The sequence below is a fragment of the Hirundo rustica genome, chromosome 15 (genome assembly GCF_015227805.2).
Source record: "Hirundo rustica isolate bHirRus1 chromosome 15, bHirRus1.pri.v3, whole genome shotgun sequence".
In the NCBI taxonomy this organism is placed as follows: domain Eukaryota; kingdom Metazoa; phylum Chordata; class Aves; order Passeriformes; family Hirundinidae; genus Hirundo; species Hirundo rustica.
Window position 1 is genome coordinate 11,405,963 of NC_053464.1, and position 21,011 is coordinate 11,426,973.

General features: G+C 51.3%; 2 protein-coding genes across 5 annotated transcripts; both read right to left on the reverse strand.

Moving 5' to 3' along the window:
* Nucleotides 1-238: 238 nt before the first annotated feature.
* TMEM184A (transmembrane protein 184A) lies at nt 239-11,900 on the reverse strand. Of its 3 annotated transcripts, none has more exons than XM_040079420.2 (9): nt 11,789-11,900; nt 8,209-8,433; nt 7,407-7,572; nt 6,497-6,587; nt 6,335-6,410; nt 5,690-5,781; nt 5,128-5,297; nt 4,831-5,028; nt 239-4,396 (listed from the first exon to the last, which is right to left on the reverse strand). In XM_040079420.2, exons 2-9 carry the CDS (start codon nt 8,431-8,433, stop codon nt 4,146-4,148), a joined length of 1,269 nt encoding a protein of 422 aa, XP_039935354.1. In that variant the 5' UTR covers nt 11,789-11,900; the 3' UTR covers nt 239-4,145. The 3 variants fall into 3 exon arrangements, with proteins under 3 accessions (XP_039935354.1, XP_039935353.1, XP_039935352.1); XM_040079419.2 differs by lacking the exon at nt 11,789-11,900 and adding an exon at nt 11,370-11,472; XM_040079418.2 differs by lacking the exon at nt 11,789-11,900 and adding an exon at nt 11,053-11,295.
* Nucleotides 11,901-13,334: 1,434 nt separating this feature from the next.
* On the reverse strand, nt 13,335-16,666 carry PSMG3 (proteasome assembly chaperone 3). 2 transcript variants are annotated; one of them, XM_040079622.1, is made up of 3 exons: nt 16,560-16,666; nt 15,983-16,200; nt 13,335-13,972 (listed from the first exon to the last, which is right to left on the reverse strand). In XM_040079622.1, the coding sequence occupies exons 2-3, from the start codon at nt 16,196-16,198 to the stop codon at nt 13,820-13,822; spliced, it is 369 nt and encodes a 122-aa protein (XP_039935556.1). In that variant the 5' UTR covers nt 16,199-16,200; nt 16,560-16,666; the 3' UTR covers nt 13,335-13,819. The 2 variants fall into 2 exon arrangements, with proteins under 2 accessions (XP_039935556.1, XP_039935557.1); XM_040079623.2 differs by lacking the exon at nt 16,560-16,666 and adding an exon at nt 16,304-16,432.
* Between the last annotated feature and the right edge of the window lie 4,345 nt (nt 16,667-21,011).

A 21,011-nucleotide genomic window follows, 5' to 3' on the forward strand; every position in this document is an offset into this window, starting at 1 on the left:
GGGGCACTTGGAATGTGCTCCGGGGATAGCTCTTGCCCGAGCTGTTTGGCAGGTCCATCCCGCGCTCAGACGCGTGTGTCTGTTCCTAACGCAGGGGCTCTGTCTTTGTGCACGGTCACTGGGTGTCTGTGTTAGCACGAGCAGGACTGACAGCTCAGCAGGCACCTGCCTGCAGTCGTGATGCTGAGCAAAGCCACTTGTGGCTTGGAGACACTGTGGACCTGTCTTGGAGTGCCGGAGAGAGACACTCCTCCCTCTTCCTTTGGGTTGTGAAATATCCCTTCATGCTTTCCCTGTGTGACTGCTTGTGAATAAACTGCTTTAACCCCTTACATCAATACTTCATCTTTTTGCTTTTCCCTGTTGGGGCTTTTCAGAAGGTGGTACCTTGTGCCAGTGAGCTTTCAGGGGTTGTGTTGGCTTCAATTCCCTATTTCAAATGGTTGAGTTTCTTGAGGGATCAGCTGAAGGGGGGAAAACACTTGGTTGAGGCAGTAGGTTGGAGACAGATGGGTGTGTTGGCCAAAGCTGGAATTAAGAGGAGCGGAGCAGGGCTGAGAGGCTTTGTGTGTCAGCAGGTAATGGATGGTCATTAGGCAGGGCCAGGCAGGCTTGGCTGAGCAGACATGTGGATGAAGCCTGGGGCTGGTGGCAGTCTCTGTGCTGAGCAAAAAAAGCATGATCAGCTCCTTTGGCTTCTGCCTGGAGTCACTGCAGCAAGGAGCTGGTGACAGTGGAGGGGACAAGGGAGGTGGGCCAGTTGTGACTGTTGGAGGGATGGAGGAGCATTAGTTCAGGAGGAAAAGGGCATCAGGAATGGGCCAGGTGAAGGTTCAGAAGCGGAAGGAAACTCAATGTTCACCATGTGTAGGGGAGGAGCATAGAAGGTCTCTGTGAACAGTGTGCTAGAAGCACAAATCCTGTTCTCTGGTGCAGGTCTGGCAGCCTGGTGCCTGTTGGCAGCTGGGCCCAGGGACTTGTTGGTGAGTGCTAGCACCCAAAAAAAAGAAGCGTCTGTCTCAGACTAGGTGCTGTGCAGCGAGCAGCCATGCATGAGAGCTGCCTCTGCTGTGGTGCCAGCAGCTGCCTTCCTTCCCCTCTGCTTTACGGAGGTCAGCCTGAGCTCCTGCACGTGTAGTGTGCCCTGTGATGATCACCTCTGACAGGAGTGGGGTGTAAACCTGCCTGATCCAGCCCAAAAAGCACCAGGAGCTCTGATAGCTGCAGCTCAGCCTTGTCCTTGGGGAAAGCCCGAGGACAAGCGACAACAGGAAAACAAATCTGCCGACCACCGGAGCCTGCTGCTGGCAGTGAGAGACGCCTGCTCCTCCCGGGCTGCCTGCTGGCGTGGCTCCAGGCACAGCAGGCTCCCGTGTAGGTCACCCGTGTGCTCGCCGCCAGCTTTCCCCGTGTCCTTGTTGAGGAGGTGGAGGAGACGCGTTAGCAGAGGAGACGGCGTCCAGCCTACACCACCGTTGGCATTTCTGTTCCTCACGGATGCCTTTTGACAGCTTAAGGCTTTTGAGGGCCGTGACAGCGCCCAGCCTGAGCCATCAGCTCTTGCCTCTCTCCCCTCTCCAAGAAAAAGGACGAGCAGGAGGCCCAGCTCGCGCCGGCTGGAGCAGGGAGGGTGCCTGCTGTTGCCGTCGCGGCAGCCAGCTGGTGTCCAGCCCAGCACGGCTCCTTCAGGCTGGTATCACACTGCTGACTTGCATGAGTCACAGCTGACTTTTTTTTTTTTTTTTCTTCCCCCCTCCTTGTTTGGCTTGCAAGAAAGATCTGTTTTACATATAATACAGTAATCAGGGCTTGACATAAATAGGCAAATGTTATTGTCTGCAGTGGGAATTGCACCTGCTGGCAGAGCGATGGAGGCAGCCCATTATGCACCGGAGTCGATCATTTGTGCAATGAAGTACAACCACAGTTCTTGCTGTGTTCTTGTGCGAGTCTTTATCTCAGCGGCTGCGAGTGCGCCAGCAGATGTGCCATCATCACCTTTGCAGTCTGTCCTCGCCCCAGGGGCCAGAGCAGCCTCTGTTCCTGCAGCTGTAGCCGCCTGCTCCCAGAGGGGCGAAGACCAAGATGTTCAGGTGAGATGTCCCTGCTTCAGTGCTGGCTGCGTTACAGAGCCGAGCAGCCTTGTCCCTGAGTACTGAGGCTGCACTTTCTACGCAGGGCACTCTTGCTCCCAGGATGTGCAGGATCCTGGATGAATGCCTGGATGTGCAGAGCATCTGGCTCTTGTTTATGGACCTTATTGCCGGAAAAGTGGCCGCAGTCTCACCGGCTGGGCAGGTACGAGCAGTGCTTCTTCGGACCAGAGGGACTTGCAGGACTGGCTGAACTATAGGTTGCTCATGTGGAGTCTGGGTTATAGCATGGTAAGATTGCCCCAATAATAATAATAAACAGAACTTGCCTTGTTGGGGCTGGAGTCTGGGCTTAGTTTACCTAAACCGGATCCAGCACCTCTGAACCACTGCATCCGCAGCTTAGGCGAGGGTTGGAAGAGGTGCTGTGCAAGGAGAGGAAGCAGGAGACAAGCACGTTCTTTGTGGAGTCAAAAAGATGAGCACAAATCCTGTAGGAATGCCAAAATGTGCAGGATGCTGCGTGTGCAGGTATTTCTGCTGGGCCAGCATTGAGGGGCAGGGAGGACGTTAAGCTTAAGAGCATCAGCATTATAGCAGGAACAGGCAGATCGTGGGCTTTGCTTGCTGAGCTCAGTGAAAACGCTTGCTTGCTCTGTGCTAGAAATTGCTGTTTATTAGAAAAAGAAATAAATTATTTTGTGTTGTGATTTACATTTTGCAGCTTAAGAGCAGGGAATAAAAAGATCCAGATTCTACGAGTTGTGTTTAAAAGGGCTCCGAGCCTTATCCATCGGTTTGTTTGCTACATGACTGCAAATCTGAGGCTGTAGATTTGCCTTTGTCCTTCCACTAGCCAGCTACCATCCCAGACAACAGCCCAACCAGTGCCTAAGTTCATTCCCAGGGATCATCTCATAAACAGGAGAATAGAAATTAGACTGAAAATTGGGGAAGAAAGGAGAAGTCTTATTAGAAGGATGTGAGCTCGCCGTCACTGATATGAGGAGCATCCCCCTGTACACAGTCTTCCCTTGCCTGTGGTCTTGCCCCAGCCAAGATGAGGCAACATCCCTCAGCACCTCTTTTTCCTCACCATGGTCACGCAGCTGGGCTCTGCTCCTGCTTGCCTTCCCACAAGTCAGGCAAAGCCCAGGGACGGGGGAATATTGAAGAGTTAGGAGGAACAGACAGTTCTCAGTAAGTGAATTCCTACCACCACCAGTCACAGTCTGGTTCCCTAATAAAGATTCTGATAAGGAAGCTGGAATCCCTTTTAACTTCTGATCTGTTCAGAGATAAGCTGGTTTAGACACAAACAAGCACTTCTGTCACCGGCAGCTCTCAGAAATGCAGCTGCAGACCTCTGGTTAGTCCCAGTGAGGTCCTGCCACACTCCCGGGGGAGTTACTTGGACAGCTGCATCCACATCTGGAGGGAGAAGAGGATGACTTACTCTTTCTCCATGGTAAAGGTCTTTTGCATATCTCTATAAGCTTTGCTGTGAGAAGGAGAAGCGAAAAAATGTAAAAATAAGGAATGACGTCTTTCAACCTTTACCGGGTTTTGAGGTGAAGTGAAGTCACCTTCCTGGGCTGGTTTTCTCCACGGAGCCCTTGGAGATCATTTTTTACTCAAATTGGGAGAAACTAGAGCAGAACTGTGCTGAGAAAAGCATTTCTCTCAGGCCTCAGCACATCTTGGAGGTAAGAGGAGGGCGAGGGCGGCTGGTCTCTCCTGAACCCCGGCTCCCTTTGCTGCCTGGCATCCCCCAGCATTGGCACAGGGCTGGCAGAGAGACAGCAGCAGTGGGGCAGCAAAGCCCAGGCTGCAACACAGGGTCCAACACAGCTCCATCCATGACAGCAGAAGCTGGCACTATTTGACTTAACCTTTTCTGGGTTATCGCATCTTCCCTTTGAGAGACTGGCTTTTTGGATAGAGTTCCTGGCTTCTCAGTACTCTGATTAGCCCAGGCTGTCTCAGCCTCAAGACACCTCCCCTTCGCATGGGTTAGAACCTCTTCAGTGTCAGTGTCTCTTCTGATACCTCCTACAGCTCCTCATCTGACAGGATCAGCATTCTCTTTTCAATGTTTTTGCTCTTCCTGCTGCTCTGTCCATCTATCTTGGAGGCCACGTGCCCATTCTCCCCCGGCGCTTTGCGCTCTGCCTCCTGCATCGACTGCTGGGTGTACTGCTGGTACGCGGGCGAGAAGTTGTGGATGGCGTCCTGCACGATGTCCTGGGGGCTGATGGTCTCCTTCAGCCCGCTCGAGATGCTCTGCATCGGGGCGAGGTTTGCTGCAAAACAGGGAGAGCAGGAGGGCGATGGGACAGCGGACAATCGATGAGCCCAAGTGATCCAAGGCACTTTGCCTTAGAAATTCAGGATCAGGGGCTCGTTGTGGCCCATGTCGGCTCACAGTTCCAAGTCCCAAGGAGAAGGAAGGCAATCCCAGCTCCATGTTCCAAAGAGGATAGATCCTCTCCAACAACATGTGGGTAATACCACCATCCCCTAATTCTGCCCAGCCACACCAAGGTCTCCTTACCTGCCCCCTTGTTTTAGCTTGTGGTTGTCATGAGGAAAGAGGGAGAAGAAATGCATGGAGCACAGGATAAAAAAATTCCTCTTGTAGCTTTTGGCATCCCATTGGTAATGGGATACTAATAAAATAAGGGAGGTTTCCTCTTTCCTTAGTCATTGAAGAAAGGAAGAAGTGAGGAGCAGTTACCTGTTGAGTTTTCTTTCTTCTCCCTGTACACCTGGCAGGTGAATGCGTAGCGCAGGGCAATGGAAGCGAAGAACATTTCAATGCAGATGATGAAGTTCTGGTAGCCAGCAGCCACTGTTCCAGCTCCCACCTCCTTCCCATCAATGATCTGAACTTCAGGGATCACGCCACACTTCTCCAGGACTGCCAGCAGTGTCCCTGTGCAGGGGAAGGGAGAGGGGTCAGTTCTGCTCCTGCACCCCTGATCCAGGTGGGGCTATGGGAGGAGAAGCTCTGGGTGTCCATGGTGGGACCCACCTTGCCAGAAGGAGAGGAAGATGACGGCCTTGATGGTGATGAACTTGAGGACGGGGTCAAACGGGCGCAGCAGGTCCATGGTGGCAAAGTAGAAGAGGAAAAGGGCGTAAAGGGCCAGGCTGACAGAGAAGTTGTAGATGATGGTAATGTAGAGGTATCCACTGTGGACACTGTGGGCAGAGAGAGAGAGAGAGGGAGAGAGAGAGATGCTGCCCTGGGCTGTGGGGAGCAAAGCAAGTGCAACTGGAGGCAAAGAGATCAAATGGGACAGGAGAGGGTGCGTGGCTTTGCTGTGGGGGAGAACACAGCCCAGGAGGGGGAGGAGGGCAGAGGCAGCAGCTTCCCCTCTGTTGATGGGACCTCTTTTGATTTATTATTTTATTTATTATGGCTCACAGGAGTTTTGTCCCTTTATTGTTTGAGGGCAGTGAATCTCCACTCCCCAGCACTTTGGGCTCACAATGCTCTCAGCTATCCATGGAGCAGCTTCCTGGACACACTGGTGATGGAGCAGGGATCCATCCTCTCCCATTCACCCCCCAGCCCCACCCAGCATCCTCACTTGAAGTCTCCATCGTGGTACTTCCCAAACGCCTGCAGGATGATGGTGATGATTGCCATGAGGGGTTTCACAATGCAGAACTGCAGTGTGGCCTGCACAGGGGAGAGACACGGTGTACCAGGGGCAGCAGGACATCCCCCTCCCCACATCCCACCCCTCTGCTCCAGGGACCCACACACAGGAGAGAGCAGCGCTGTGGGGTGAAATGTGAACCAGCACAAGGCCTGCAGATGTGAGGGAGTGGGGCTTCCAGGAGGCAGCTCCCGAAAGGCAGCGTAGCCAGGTGTGGGACCAGAGGGCTTGGGGACAGAGGAGTGACAGGATTCAGCCCACAGTGCAGTCCCGGAGAGTGAGACAGCTTCCAGGCTAACCTGGGACTGGACAGAGATGGCAATCTGAGCTCTGCAGTGGGAGGAGACCCTGACTCAGCAGTGAGTCAGAGGCAAGGACAGCGAGCAGCCTTGCTGCTGGCCAGCTGCCAGCGAGCTGGTGACCTGCCTCCCTCAGAGGAAAAACACCTCCAAATCCAGCATCTGAAGAGAATAATGAACCTAAAGCCCCTTGGCAGGGCAGTGGGGAAGAACCTGCCAGTCAGAGAGCCCTCATCTGAGGGAAGTGGATCGGTGCTCCCCATCGGGTACCCACCTGCTTGCAGAAGCGCAGGAACCCAATGGAGTAGGACATACCCTGAAGGCAGCAGGTCCCGTAAAAGCAGCTGGACCTGGAAGCAGAAGGCATGGGGATACCTTTGGGGGTGCTGGGTGGGGAAGGTGGGTGGAGAAGAACTCATGGGATGCTGGGACTTACGCAATGGGCTTCCCGCGGATCTCTGTCATGATGGTGCTCTCCCCTCCAAGGTACTCGAAGCACAGGCTCAGGAAGCTGTAAATCACAAAAGCTGCCAAGGCAAGGGCAGACATGATCAGCAGGACTGATGGAAGTCCTGGAAGGGGTGGTTTCATCTCACATTCCTTCCTGCTCAGGTGTTTCCTCATCCAACCTGGCACTGCGTCAAGATTTGGGATGCTGGTGGGTGGGAGCCCAGTGAGAGGAGCAGCAGGTCAAATCCATCCGACTTCCAAATGGAGTCAGACACATTGCACTATGTGCACAGAGTTCATTACAGACACAGCAGCTCCTCTGGGCACACACGGTCTATCCATGGACCATCTGCATGGAAGTACCTCAAAGTTGCTCAGGAGCAGCACAAATGGCTGGTGGCCAGCAAGGAGCGGGTCCTAAACAGTTTTCTTGGACATCCCCACCACTTATTTTTCATATACCCCAAACCTAGAGTAATGCAAATGCCCGCACAACTTGGTTCCTGAGGAAGAGAGGAACAAGGTAGAAAAACAGCCTTAATCCTCACAAGTTTCCCTTGCACTTCAACACACCCAACTCCCCAATTTCTTGGGTACATCTGCCTCATGTTTTAGAGATGCTGCACTTCTACCCCACAGGCAGCCAGAAAACCTCATTCTCAGGACCAGTGTGCTGGGGTCCCACCAAGCCTGTATCACAAAGGCACCAGCTCGTGGGACATCCTCTCCCTGCTGCCAACAGGGAAGGAAGGTGAAAACTGCATGGAGGAACGGAGAGCGGGAAGTGAAAGCGATGGAGATTTGCCACTTCACAATCCAAGACGCTCCAGAGACAGGTCACAGGATGAGAGCCCTGCTTTGCCTCAGCCTCCCTGCTGAGCAGATGCTGCGCTCACCTTCATAGCAGTCGCGCACCGAGTCGAAGTAGACGTAGTACTGGTGGCTGCCGAGGAGGAGGAGGCTGAGCCAGGAGTCGAAGGCGTAGACAGGCACGATGAAGAGGATGCGGATGATGTAGCGCTGCTCCTTGGGGATGGTGTAATTCCTCAGGTGTGTGTAGATCTGCAAAGTGCCCAGCATGCAGTGTTGTGGCTGCCACGGGTCAGGATGGGGACTAGAGGTGTCCCCAAGCCCAGGAGTGCTGTGTTAACCCTCCTGTCACCCTGCCAGCTTTCCACCACAGACCCAATGCAGTGAATACACACAGCAGGCTCCATCCCGGTCCCTGGGCCAATCCCTGGCATGAAAACGTGTGGAAATCAGGTTCCTTCTTTGGGCTGTGTGAGGAATGTGCCTCCCTTGGGCAGCCCCATCCCAGTGCTTGCAGACAGCAGCTTGCCCCAGGGCTGTCTTCAGAAGCACAGACCTGCACAGCCCCCTAAACCATGCCCACTCGGGGTATGCCTCAAGGCAGCTGGTGCTGTGCACCCCAAACACCCCAAATGCCCCGTTGGGTGTTGCCTTTGGGCAGTGCCAATGTCCTGCAGCCTCTCCTGGCTCTGGAAACCACCTGGTTAGAGCGTGGGCAAAGTCCATCCTTCCGAGCTGCCAGCACCAGGCTCCTGACAGCAGGGATATCGCCTCTGGGCAGCAACAGGAAGAAATATTTATCTGGAGCTGAGTGGACTTGGGGGCAATCGATAGTTTTGCTCTCATGTCAGCCTCTGTGCTGAGTCCCATCTCTGCTGCAGCCCGTACCTGGTGGAAGGTGATGATGAGTGCTGACCACACGAAGATGCCAGAGATGACGTGCGCTGCTGTCGTGGTCAGGAAAAGCTGCTGGCCATCCTGGGAGTCGTTGTGACCAGCCGTAAGCAGGGCAACAGCTGAGAACGGGGGGGCTGAGGCCAGCCTGGCTGCTGTGCCAGGCCCTGGTGTGCCAGGTGCCATGGGAGAGGGCACAGCACGTGTGGCATTACTCATCTGCAGGGAGAGAGAGGAAAGGGGAGGGGTGCAGGAAAGCAGGAGCGAGGTAAGCTGGTGACAGGGAAGGTCCCAGCAGATTTCCCAGCCCACACAGCGTGTACAAACCTCCTGTGAGATTTATCTCCTCCTCAGGGTTTTTCCAGGGTGTCCCTCACCCAAACCAGCCCCTTTGCCATGATTGGGTCTGCTTCTCCCAGCAGGAAAATGCAAATATCCTTTAAGAGCAGACCTTCCCTTCCCTGAGGAGGTCTATGCAGTTCCCATGTCTCCCAAAAGACACTTCTCCTTCTCAGCTTTCTCCTTGCTTTTTCAGGAATCACTCCTGCTTGAAAGGGAATGATCTGTACATATTTGCACCCCTGTGAGTTCACACTTGTGGCTAAGGACCCTTTTCCATCAGAAAACAGAGACTTAAGGGTTAAACCAATCCCTCACCCAGGATAATAAAGAGTCCCTTACCAACAAGCCATCAGGGCACTTTGTCATCTTCCTTGGGAGCCCAGAAAACACCAGCACCCCCCAAATTTGGCTTCTTTCATCATGTGTGGCCTGCTGGGGGCAAAGCCTGGGGCTGCCCAAGAAACAAGACATTTGGTGTCACCCACATTTCTCACCCAGCTATTTTGGGATTGTGGGGGTGTCCCTGTGCCAGTAGTGCCAACCCCAAGACCTGAAGGACAGCCAGCAGTCCCTCCTGCACCCAAATTAAACACAAGGGAGAAAACCTGCCGTGCCAGAGGCAGAGCTGCTGCCCTTTGGGGATGCTGGAGTGCTCTGGCATCTCCCTGCTCGGTGTGTGCTCCTGGAAGCTGGCTGCCCCAAGGCACGGAGCATTCCTGGTGTAGAGGGAGGCTGGGCATACGGACACCGTGTACCCTGCGGCTCCAGACAGCAGGGACCTAATAATAAGCAATTATTTATAGGGCAGCTTCATATCTCAAGGCCGACAGATGCATAAACTGCCATGTTTGGGTTCTTTTTCTGCTAATCTATGGAAAGCTGCTTTTTCCCAAATGTAACAATAGTGGTTAAAAAAACCCCAACAAGCTGAACTCTAACAACATAGATGCTTCTCAGTGCGTTGTTAATAAACAAGTATTTTAGCTGCTGGGTAACTATCACCTGGGGCAAAACTGTAAGCACGAACTGGAGAGAAGCACAAAAATATCTGCCATGGATAAGAGCGGTAAGGGAATGACCTCGGTCCGGCTAAACACTGAAAACAAACCAAAGCAAGAGCTGACCCCACGGCCCCCTGCTCTGCCCTCTCACCGAACCCCAACCTCACAGGAGAGGAAACTCAGCTGGTGTCAGATCAACAGCCCTAAAAATACCTTTCCCCGGCCCCGCCTGGCAGGAGTCGCGTGTAAGCGGAGATGCCCGGGCGCAGCTGGCGGGGCCCCAGGAGCTCACCCGGAGCACCCGGAGCTGGCCGCAGGGACAGCGGGGCCGATAGCGTTACACAGGCGGCAGGGAGCCGCCTTCTTCCTCCCTGCCACCGTCCCGTGGTCCTGCCCCGGCCAGCAGGAAAAAGGATCCCGGGAAAGCCGGGGCGGGATCTGGTCTTTGGACAGACTTGGATGCTGCCGGACCTGCCTTGTAAACATTAACAGGAGGACGGAGATAGCTCGCGGCGCAGGGAGGGAGGCGAGAGTCCGGCCGTGCCCCGTTCCCCAGTCACTCCCTCGCTCTTTACGGCGCTGCCCTGCTGCTGGCTGGGGCTAAATGTCTGGGTTTGGCCACGCTTTGCCTCTGCCAGAGCATCATGACAGAGCAGGATGAAATCTCCCTCTTTCTAGCTGTGTTTCTTCAGTCACTTTTCTAACGATCCAGCTTACTCCCCAAGACGTGGCAAAGAGCTGTGCTCTTCACTAGATCCATTTATTCTGTTTTCAGCCCGGTGCTGTGCCACAGATGTTTGGCCCAAGATACCCCATCTCCTATTAACTCTGCCAGCCATGGCAGCGTGAGCACGGTGGCACCAATAGCCGGTCCTGGCAGCCTCCCCGACGCTGTCACACTCTGAACACGGCAGAGCAAGTCATTAAAAGCAAAAGCCTCGGTGCCGTTGGGAGGCAGGGCTCCCAGATCCACAGGTAATTAGATCCCGGCCGTGCAAGGGAGTCAGGCAATTCAATGCAGTTAGAGAGGCATTTGCTTCCAAAACAAAGGCAGCAAGGAGACACCGGGAATAATATCAGCTGCAAAATGCAGCTCCTCGATGAGACCGAGCCATATCCAATCTGTCTGTTTTCAGACACCTTGCAGGTACCTGCCGTACGGAGTCTACCTGTTACACACACTCCCTGGGATGTTAGATGCTAAGTGAGAACTGAGACGATAAACTGAGAAGTGAAGTTTGTGTTCTGGCAGGCCACCTGCAAATGGGGCTTTTCACCTTGCTAGGGATTCCCCTCCATCTGCAGGCTGCCAGAGCCCGACTCCCAGCTCACATGCCTCTTTGTGCCCTGCGGCACCTCGGACAAATCCCCATCTCGGCAGCAGCCCCCTGTGGGGTGAAGCAAGTCAGCAGGGAAAGGTGAACCCTCGCAGCCCCCCAGCAGTGCCTCTGAGATCCCTGATCCACATCCCGGAGAGGGGAGCATCCAGGCTTACCCTCACCAGAGCAGGAGACATGCCTTCCCTCCCGATTGCTTTCAGATAAAGCCGGGACACTCGGGTTATTTACGGGACCAGCCTCTCCACACCACCATCAGGCCACTCAGGAGGAAGGAGCTACAGCACACAGCTACAAATCGCGGCAGGGCAGCATCGAGCCCTCATCTGGAGGAGTGGATGACGCAGGCACAGGGCTCTTAGAGGAGGCTCTGCCCTCCCAGCGGCTCCCACAGGTGCTCAGAACCAAAGGCTGGCTCAGCCCTGACCTGTGGGGTTTCCGCCAGCTGCTGCGCACCCCCCAGTGCCCCACTCACCCTTTGGGGCTCCTCCGGGAGGGAGTCTGGTTGCCGTGCTCCTGCCTCTGCATCCCCCGTGCCCTCCTCCACCTGCACCGCTGGAGACTCCTCCTCCGGCCGCCCTCCCAGCCCTGCCCGCCTGCTGGCCGCGGGCCCTGCCGCTGCCCCACTTACGCTCGCTGCTCGCCGGCTCCCACCGCTGCCCCACTGCCCTTGGGCCCCGTCAGAGCCCCACTGGCCCTGGCTATGCCCCGGGTCTCACCGGCGCCCCACCGGCCCTGGCTGTGCCCCGGGCCCCGCCGGCGCCCCGCTTACCTTACCGGCACCCCTCGCCGTGCCCGGCTCACCCTGCCAGCGCCCTCCCTGCGCCCCGGGCCCCGCGGGAGCTGGAGCAGCAGGTCGGGCTTCGTCTCCCGCAGAAAAGCTACTCAACTTACCTTTCCAGTCCGCCGTGCTCGGCACCCACGCCCGCAAAGCAAACATTTATTTGCGGATGGAAAGCCGCGGTGCGGCCCGACGCCGCTGCCCCCCACCCAGCACAGGTCCTGCGGCCGAGGGCAAGAGCTCTGCCCGGGTGGCAGAGGCAGCTTTCCCAGCAACTGGGAATTAATCTCTACCTGGAGGTGAGCGATGACTAAAAGGCAGGCAGCTGGTGGCACCTTGTGCCTGTTGTTTGGGCAGGCCTTCCCCTCGGCTTAACTGTGCAGCAGAGAGGTGCAAAGTCGAAGGACCAATTGCTCGGGCTCTAATTTATCACGCATAGAAAGGCAGCAAAGTAAGTCTGTCCTGGCTCCGAGCATCAAATCAGAGAGGTTTCCATGTCCTTTCCTCACCCACCGCCCTGTGCAGACCTGGTGGCACATACACAGCCAGGAAATGAAGGTGCTTAACTTGTGCCTGGCATTTAGGTAATAACACTCAGCTCTTTGGGGCACGGCAGCAGCACACCACTGTATCACCACAGTGGAAGATGCGATTTCCATCCAATTTGCAAATTCAGCACCAGTTTTGTGTCAGGAGAGAATCCCTACTAGCAAACTACGACTGACAATAACTAATTCCACATGCCTCTCTCAGCCTTCCTAGACAAAAAAAGGGAAGTGTAAAAGAGGAAAAATTTATAGTTCTGGCAGATGCGAATCTTTGATTCTTGGAAGCACAGTTTTGAAAATTATTTTTAGATGAAGTTTCTTGTCAAGGGCAGCTGGAAGCCTGCAGTGTTTGAATGTATTTTTAAAAAAGAGTTTCATTTCTCATAATCCCTTTAAATGCTGTAAATAACCCTTACTTCAGAGAAGAATCCTTTCAAAATCCACTTTCTGCTTTTCTACTTCTAGGGGATTTTTTAGCAACAGAAGTGACCTGGCAGCTGGATCACCATGGGGTGGGCACAGGCTCTGTGCTGATTCTGCTGTACTAACTGGTCTTAGCACAACTCCTCCCTGCCCAGAATCCAAAACCTGGCCTCCATCTGTGCTGTCAAGTTCATAAGTGACAAAAGTGTGTAACAGCTCACTTAAAAATTTACTACTTGTTGTTTATTACAAGAGGTAAAAACAAATGTGCTTTCCAAGCAAAAGGCGAAAGTTTGGCTGTTTATCTTTGCATCAGCTCATACAACTTAATCTGACACTTTTTGTAAATGACTTGGCAGAAACAACCCTGTGTAACCCCTCAAACCCTCTGTCTCCACGTCTCCTAAGTCAGCTGGTCATTGCAGGTGATCAGCCTATGGATGTTCTGTTTCTCTGATGTGTCAGTACCGTGCACTCCATTGGCAGAAATTATTTTCTTACCACTATTTTGGGTTCCTGTCTTCCACCCTGACATCACCTTTCATGAAATTTGCAGAGCATCATTATCTGCCTCTCTTTAAAATCAGAGTGAAAGTAGAAAATTAATTCAGACTACATCCAGAAAGGAATGGACATAAGGACAAAGCAGCCATCTAGGACTCATTTCCTTAAAAAAGGCAAGAAAGTCTTTCCCATTATACAACTGTTGATTTTTTCACCAAGGCTTGTATTTCAATTGAAGTGATTCTCACAAAGCAAAAAAGAAAACAGGTAAAATTTGATTTGAAAATGTTTCCTTTATTCCCTCTGCACTGGGTGTTCCCCCTTTGTGGTACAGCACAGCTACAGAGCTTGGCATCTGCTGCTCCTCAGGACACATGTGCAGAGCAGAGCCTTTCCCCAGATAAATGACCCATCCAACATGATAAAAGTAGCACTTCTCTCCTATGTTGAGACAATTGCTCTCATCTCACTGTCTATATGAACTTGCAAACCTGCCCCAGTAACAAAACCCACAAAATGTTCTACACAGTAGAGAAAAATTCATGAAATTCCTCAGGACGTCCAAAACCACCACAAAGACATTCCATCATTTTCATTTCTAGTCCTTTTAAATAGGTGGCGATGAGTCACGGACTCAAGATCATTTCCTTGAATCCAGATGGCACAACTTCACCACACTTGGCAGCTTCGGATCACTTCTCGTAGAGCCTGTATTCCTTCCACGGTCTTGTCCTTCAAAGCCATGGCGAGGAGAACAGGTTTGTTCCCAGCTTCCTGCGACACGAATGCCACCAGGTTTTTGGCACAAACATGCACGAGGGGCTGAAAAGCAAAGGGATACAGGTGTACATTCCTACAGATGGGAGAGCCCTCCTGCAGGAGTTAGGAGAGGAAGAGTCCCGGAGTGACGTGGAGAAGCTGTTGATCCTAGACTCCAACTGAGCTCGATGGTTACTGAGCAGTTCCAACATGGTCGGCAAAGGCAAGCCATGGGACAGGGAACTTTAGAAAGCACTTTCCCACCCAGCTTTAAAGGGAAGAGTTTGGTCCCATGAGTGTGCCAGCCACCCACACCACCCTGAAACAACTTTACTGGAGCTGCACTTGAATTGAGTTTAGCACTGTCTGGAAAACTTGGAAACTCAGTATGGAGACTCCTTCCTTCCATAATCCTCCCACCTGAACTATAGCACCAGTGTTAAATTATACGAAATGCTGTGGATCCAAATGCCTTTACTTATTCACAGCTAGGTTTCTAAAGAAGTTTGCAAGTACAGTTTTTTTTTTTGTTTAAAATTTGTTCTGAAGAGGGGCTATTCCACTGACAATCCCTGGGAAAAAACTGTTATTTTTCTAATTCCTAGAGACCCCTAAATGGTGTTACATACACACTTTTTGTATGCCTGGTGTTACAGACGTGTTACTTTTTATTTTAATAGACTAATGAAAACCAGAAGTAAGTAGGAGGCAAAAAAAGGGATATAATCTTTTCCATGAGGTTTCTTTAGCAAGAATAAATCAAAACAGCATTGACTATTTCAGTTGGAAAGCACCTACAATGACATCTAGTCCAACCGCCTGACAACTCAGAGCTGACCAGGTTAAAACATTATTCAGGGGATTGTCCAAATGGCCCTTAAACACTGACAGGCTCAGAGCATCAACCACCTCAAGCCTGTTCCAGTGTCTGACCACCCTCTTGGTGAAGAGGTGTTTTCTAAAGCCCAGTCTCAACCTCACCCAGCACAGCTTCAAACCACCCAGCTTGTCTGGATTCTATTTACACCCATAGTTGTGTATCTGTCAGAAGGATGAGTTTGCTCGATTTCAGCTGCTGTTTGGAAGTGTGCAACATCCCAAAGGAGGATGTTAACAGTGACAAGCAAGAAAGCAGCAAACTAGCAAAAGTCTTTTCTTGAAGTTTAGATGAGTTAGTTAAAATTATTTAAAAATAGAATGGGACAAAGTAAACACAGCACCTCCCATTTCCAAATAAAACACAAAATAAGCTTGGGAGTGGAGATGGTCAGCATTAGCAGATATGGAAGCAGAGAAAGCAAAACATCTCTTATCCAAAAAGGGAAGGCTATTGCTTAAGAGAAAGAACTCCACAAGGGGAAGTCATGGATAGAATCAGGAACTTGTGTTGCTACAGCTTTTCTAGTTAAAGCCAGCAAGTAATACGTGAAAGCTTCAACCCTGATGGAAAGCCTCATAATCTTGTAGCTCTGTAACTTTCTGTTTTAATGTCTGACCAGTTGATGTTTTGTGAAACACATTTGCTTCTGCTTTCTCTCTAGCTTTGTGAAATGCTCGATAAAAACCTAATTTTGTTGAAGGAAAACAAATTAAACTTTATCAAGGGAAGGCGCTGGCAGGCACACTTGGGAGTGGGCAACTAAAGTCCATTATGGGGTAGGCATGGACAGGGGAGGACGGGGGTGGGAAAACAGACCTGAAAAGGAAAACAAACGCACTGGAACAGAAACCCCAAAAGGTTATCAATGGCTACATATTTAATCTTGCAACCTTTAAATCAACAGAGCTTTATCAAATTTTCCATAAACATGCAGAAGCAATCCATATCCTGCAGGACACAAAACAACAGATCGCCAAACCTCTCACTGTTAGTTAAACTTTTATGTCCAAGAGCAGACGAGCGCACATACTTTTCTGATGAGCCCCTCTTTTCCTCATTTTAAAATTAATCTTATCACTGTTCAAACACTGCTTAACTGCTGTGATTCATCAACTCCCTAGCAACTTGCACAGCCCCACCTACTACATTTCCCCCTTATCCCTGCTGCCTCTGCGCTTCGCATCCGCTCTCACCTCATCCTTGCCCAGCAGCACCTTCGTGGTGAGGGAGGGCCTGCCCACGTTGTCGCCGATGGTGTTGGGGTCCACGTAGACGATGGTCCCCAGCTTGCCGTACTGTGTGACCACCACGAGGACCGAGTTGGAGAAGGCCGTGCACACCACCTCCGTCGGCACCCCGTGCACCACCTCCTCCCGCTGCTTGGACGTCACGATGGGACCCGCTTCCATCGCTTCCGAAAAAGAACGAAACGACACCACCACAACATCAGATTAAAAAACATGCGCTACGGGCTACAAAAAGACCGAATCCTTCCCATAATTTGAAATACCCACGCTTAAGTTAATTTCAGCGCAAACCCTCGCCCCTGACTGGGGAGGACTTCGCAGCCCCGCAGCGATGGCATCACTGCCGCTGCACGGCCGCGCTGCCTCTGACAGGGGCCCCGCTAACGAGGATAGCTGCTACCGGGGGGGAAACCTCGAGCCCTGCTTTCCACCTCGGCTCCATCAGGCTTTTCCTGAGAGAGATACGGACACAGGGAGACAGCCACCCCCCCATCCCGACGGGCCGCGGCCCTCAAGCCCCTACCCTTGCCAGCCCCGCCGCGCCGCTGCTCTCCGGCCAAGCCCGCCCCTCCGTGGCGGAAACGGCGCCTTTCTTTTCCTTTCTCTTCCTTCCTTCCTTCCTTCCCTCCCTCCCGCAGCCGGCGGGGGGCGATGGCGCAGGGCAGCCGCTGCCCTCACGGCCTGTCCCCTCCCCTTCCCACAGCGCCGCCGCCATTACCCGCCGCGCTCGAGCGGGAGGCGCCATCTCCGGCCCCTCACGGCCTCGGGCTGCCGCACTCGCTCCTTTCTCCCTGGGATGATCCCCTTCTCTGGGGGTGATCCCCGTCTCCGGGGATGATCCCCTTCTCTGGGGGTGATCCCCATCTCCGGGGATGATCCCCTTCTCTGGGGGTGATCCCCGTCTCCGGGGATGAACCCTTTCCGCCGGTCCGGGCTCCACGGCTGGTTTGTCCCCGTTTCACGCTGGGAGGTGGGGAGAAGTCACAGGGCAGGTCCCCCCTGGCCTGTGAGGGGACAGGTGACCCTGGGGGCCCTAGGAGGGCTGTGAATATTGTTTTTCTTTTACCCTCCGTTTCCTTATTTGATACGATTGCTCCCACTACTGGGTGTTGTTAGGCCACACCGTAAGATCCAGAGCGTGCTTCCCATCTAAATAAAAGTGGCTTACAAAGGAGGCTTGTGTAAAGGAGGCAACTTCTTACATAGGCAGACAGAGATAGGACGAGGTGAATGCTTTTAAACTCAGAGCTAAGAAGTTAATATTGGCTATTAGGAAAAACTTCCTTGTGAGGGTGGTGAGGCCCTGGCACAGGGTGGCCAGAGAAGCTGTGGCTGCCCCATGGAAGTGTCTAAGGCCAGGCTGGACGGGGCTTGGAGCAACCTGGGATAGTGGAAGGTGTCCCTGCCCATGCCAGGGTGAAATGGGATGATCTTTAAGGTTATTTCCAACCCAAACCATTCTGTGATTCTATGAAAACAGCTGATTTTGCTCATGAAAGTGGCCTTGCTATTAGTGTTGGCAGATGCCCAATGGAGCTGTACTGGGGGATAAAATAAAGACTTCTGTTTGAGAAGAGTGAAACCAAATGTGTCTATCCCATGTGCAAACAAGTTTCAGTTAATTATACATAGTTAATGCAGTGCTAATTTTTTCCTTTGGAATAATGGTACTCATGAATAAAATTTTTGTGTTATAATTTATACAAAGCCCTGAAAATTGGCATTTTCCAGAAGTTTGCAACCTCCCAGACTTATGCAATTGATGCATCTAAAATATAGTTGAAACCTGCATTCCCATGTTTTAGCTCTCCTTTACCAGCATCCTCACCACATCCCAAATATCCTGGCCATGGGCACAGCAATAGCTACATGACCTGTGGGTTATCTGTTCAGGTAACATCTCTGAAGGACCTCATGAATACTTCTTTTGTTTATTTGCATTAAAAGTTTTACCAAAACTTGATTACAGGAGGAGCACACAGACTTTGTGCTGAGAATCCTTTAGGCACCGTTAGAGAGCAGCAGAGGTCCATGGAAAAGCTTTTAATTCAGCAGGTTATTTTTGTGGTTAATTCAGAGAGACTCACTACCTTTTCAGTACTCTTTGCAGTCTAGCAAATAGTCTGTTTTCCAGCACTGAATAAACAGCATTCCTCTTTCTTGCTTACCACAATCACTCGAGGCTTTGCCTGTTTGACAGAGATAATAGTAGCTATTGTCAGTAAAACCTCCTGACTCATAAAGAAGTTTATTTCTGCTCTGCCTTCTCCAGAGACTAACTTTACTTCAGGACACAAAGAACTGGATTCTTCCTTCCATCCTTGCCAGACTTCATTTTATTTTTTACATGACAGGAGAACAAAGGGAGTCCACTGTAGTTTAGATTTACATGGAAACACTATTCTTTGCTGTTTTGCATTAGTTTGGGACCAAAAAAAAAGTTGTCTTTCACAGTTCCAATCAACTGGACGTCTCATTTTGTCTCATGAAGCTGAGGTGGGATATAGCAAGCTGAAGTAACTGAGCACTGAAGCCTCATCACTGATAGTGAATACATTAAAGAAATGAACTAAGGAGAAGGCTCCTGTTGTCTCTGTGACTGAGGCAGGGGATGGGGGTTTGAGGATACACACCAGGACAGGTAATGGGACCTTTCCTGACGGATCTGTCTGCCTGTCATCTGCTTCTCAGCGTTTCTGGCTGAGAAGGATCTGTATCCATACTCACACTCCTGGTTTCTATAACACTTTTCCTCCATAGATCCCTGATCACATTGCAAACGTTATTACATTTAGCTTCATAAACTGTCTTTCATCATAACAGATTGTTAATATAACCCATTTTACGGTTCAAAGGAAATAAAGAATCGAAACCGACAGCAGTTTCAGAGCCATCAAATCCTCAGCTGGAGATTTCACAGGATTTCAAGATCCCTTCTTCCATTCCCATGCACTTGCTGCCGAAGAAACATAAGCTGTGCATGTCACTATCTCAATTATAAGAGAAAATCAATGGACTATGCAGCCCCATACTTTGACAAGCAAAACTACCCTATATTGCAGCTTAATACCTTTATTATTATTTATTCGAGCGATTTCATACTGCTTTCTTTTTAAACTGCTTAAGTGCCTCTGTGTGTGAAGACTGGAAGGAGGCTGCTTTTATATTAGTCTTTGCATTTATCTGATTTATAAGAAACAAATGTGTGAGATCCACAGAGCAGAAATCTTTCCCTCTACTCTCAAACATAGACACACAATGTTTCAGGACACACATTAATAATCCCTCCTCTGGGGAGCGCCTCACTATCAAAGTGCTGGGCTGGTTTATTAGTTTACAGGTTATTACTTCTCTAGTTTAGATTTCTCTCTTGTATCTTTTATGATGCGGAATATAGACTGTGAGCTGGAAACTCGGGTGCAGCTGGACTCTGGGCTGCACAGCCAAGGAGAGAGGAAAGGAATTAATTTGCTCCCTGATGCAGGAGCTGCTAGGGAATTATTCTGACCCTTGTTATAAATCAGGTACATGAAGTGGAGCTGCCTGCGAGCACATTCCTCGGGCCAGGCAATATCAGAACGCTCCTCTTCCCCTTATTACTGTCACAGCAAGGTCGGGGGTGTGGGTGGTGCGGGGTTGTGCGAGGGCTCTCTCTATGGGGCCATTGGAAAAGGAGGAGAAGGAACAGCAGAAATTCATCTCCTGGATTTCTCCTTCCAAGCCATCCCACTGCATTTAATTAGTCCGAAGAGACCGTGTTCAGGAATAAGAGTGAATCGAGGCCCTGGGGGAGGCAGGGAGGGGAGCACACCCGGGGCTGTTCAGCCCCAGCAGTCGGGTCTCCGTGGCTGGCTCTCTGCAGTCAGCTCAGCCTTTGGTGCAGAGTGGAAACACGGCTTTGAACCCCACTGTCCGCAGTCAGGAGTCACCCCTGCTGCACCTGAAGTTGGTTGGTTTTCTCGGGGTTTCTAGACCTCCTCCTGATAAAGGAACCTGCCAAACATGACCATAGCCCAGCTGCTTCTGCACATGAGCAGAAATGGGACCTCAGGTGTGCAGGAGAACCTGAGGTTGGAGTGTGGGCTGCTGAGGAGTTCAGATGTGTCCAGGATTAGGTGATATCTGAACAGCATCTCAGAGTTAAAGCTGTAAGGCACTCAGTTTACATGCTCATATTTTGAAGGAAGATGAGGGGATTCTGGCTCTTTTGTGTGTTGGTCCCTTTTCTGTGCTCCCTGGGATAACAAATTATCAGTTCTTATTCTGAGAGAGAATTCTAAGAGGTTTGCTTTGTTCTGAAGTTGTCCCCATGGCTCTTATTGTATGGAGCACCTCTTATTTCATTGATTGTGTGGTAGGAAGGCTCAGCAAATCCATCAGGCATTGCAGAACCACTCCAACCTATTCTGTTGTTGCTGAAACATTTTTTTTCCCAGTGTAGAATTCAGCCAGCAAAAAACATAGTCTTAGAAGAAAAAACAAACATAGCACTTAAACCCAAATTGTTCCCGTTCTGAGTGAGCTGCACTCAGCTGCACATCTGAAATAGAAGGGCTGGATGTGTTTACGTGCCTGAGACTGTCAGGTCGTGCCATTTGTTTTGGTTTCTTGCACTTGCAGCTTAGTAAGGAAGCAATATGGGAATGTTCATTAATGTTTGGTGTTCATAGTAAACAGCCCACATATGAGCACTAGCAGATTTTCCTGAGAAAGCTCAATGCACAGGGTAGGATTAAAAACATGGCAGAAAGCCAGCATGCCCTGGCTGGGCCTGGAAACATCTAGGTAGGCAATTTGACTGGTGCTCTGTGGAAGATTTTTTTTTAGTCAGATTTAGCGACTATAAATAGAGGAGTACTCCAGCCCTTGTAGGACTTTTTTATGCTGTGTCATTGGTGTTTTCTGAGCTGCTCTGCAGGCTGGGGGAGGAGGATTACAGATCCATGGGGCTGAGAGGAGAAAGGAGCAACCTTGA

Excerpts from the sequence above, each read along its gene's own strand:
- TMEM184A (XM_040079418.2), bottom strand. The coding sequence starts at position 11,073 with ATGTCTCCTGCTCTGGTGAGG. Across the intron at positions 6,411-6,496 it reads ATCCGCGGGAAGCCCATTGC|GTCCAGCTGCTTTTACGGGA; the intron begins GTAAGTCCCAGC and ends TTCTGCTTCCAG. Across the intron at positions 5,029-5,127 it reads CTTCCTCTCCTTCTGGCAAG|GGACACTGCTGGCAGTCCTG; the intron begins GTGGGTCCCACC and ends TCCCCTGCACAG.
- PSMG3 (XM_040079622.1), bottom strand. The coding sequence starts at position 16,198 with ATGGAAGCGGGTCCCATCGTGACGTCCAAGCAGCGGGAGGAGGTGGTG. Across the intron at positions 13,973-15,982 it reads TGCTGCTGGGCAAGGATGAG|CCCCTCGTGCATGTTTGTGC; the intron begins GTGAGAGCGGAT and ends TTTGCTTTTCAG.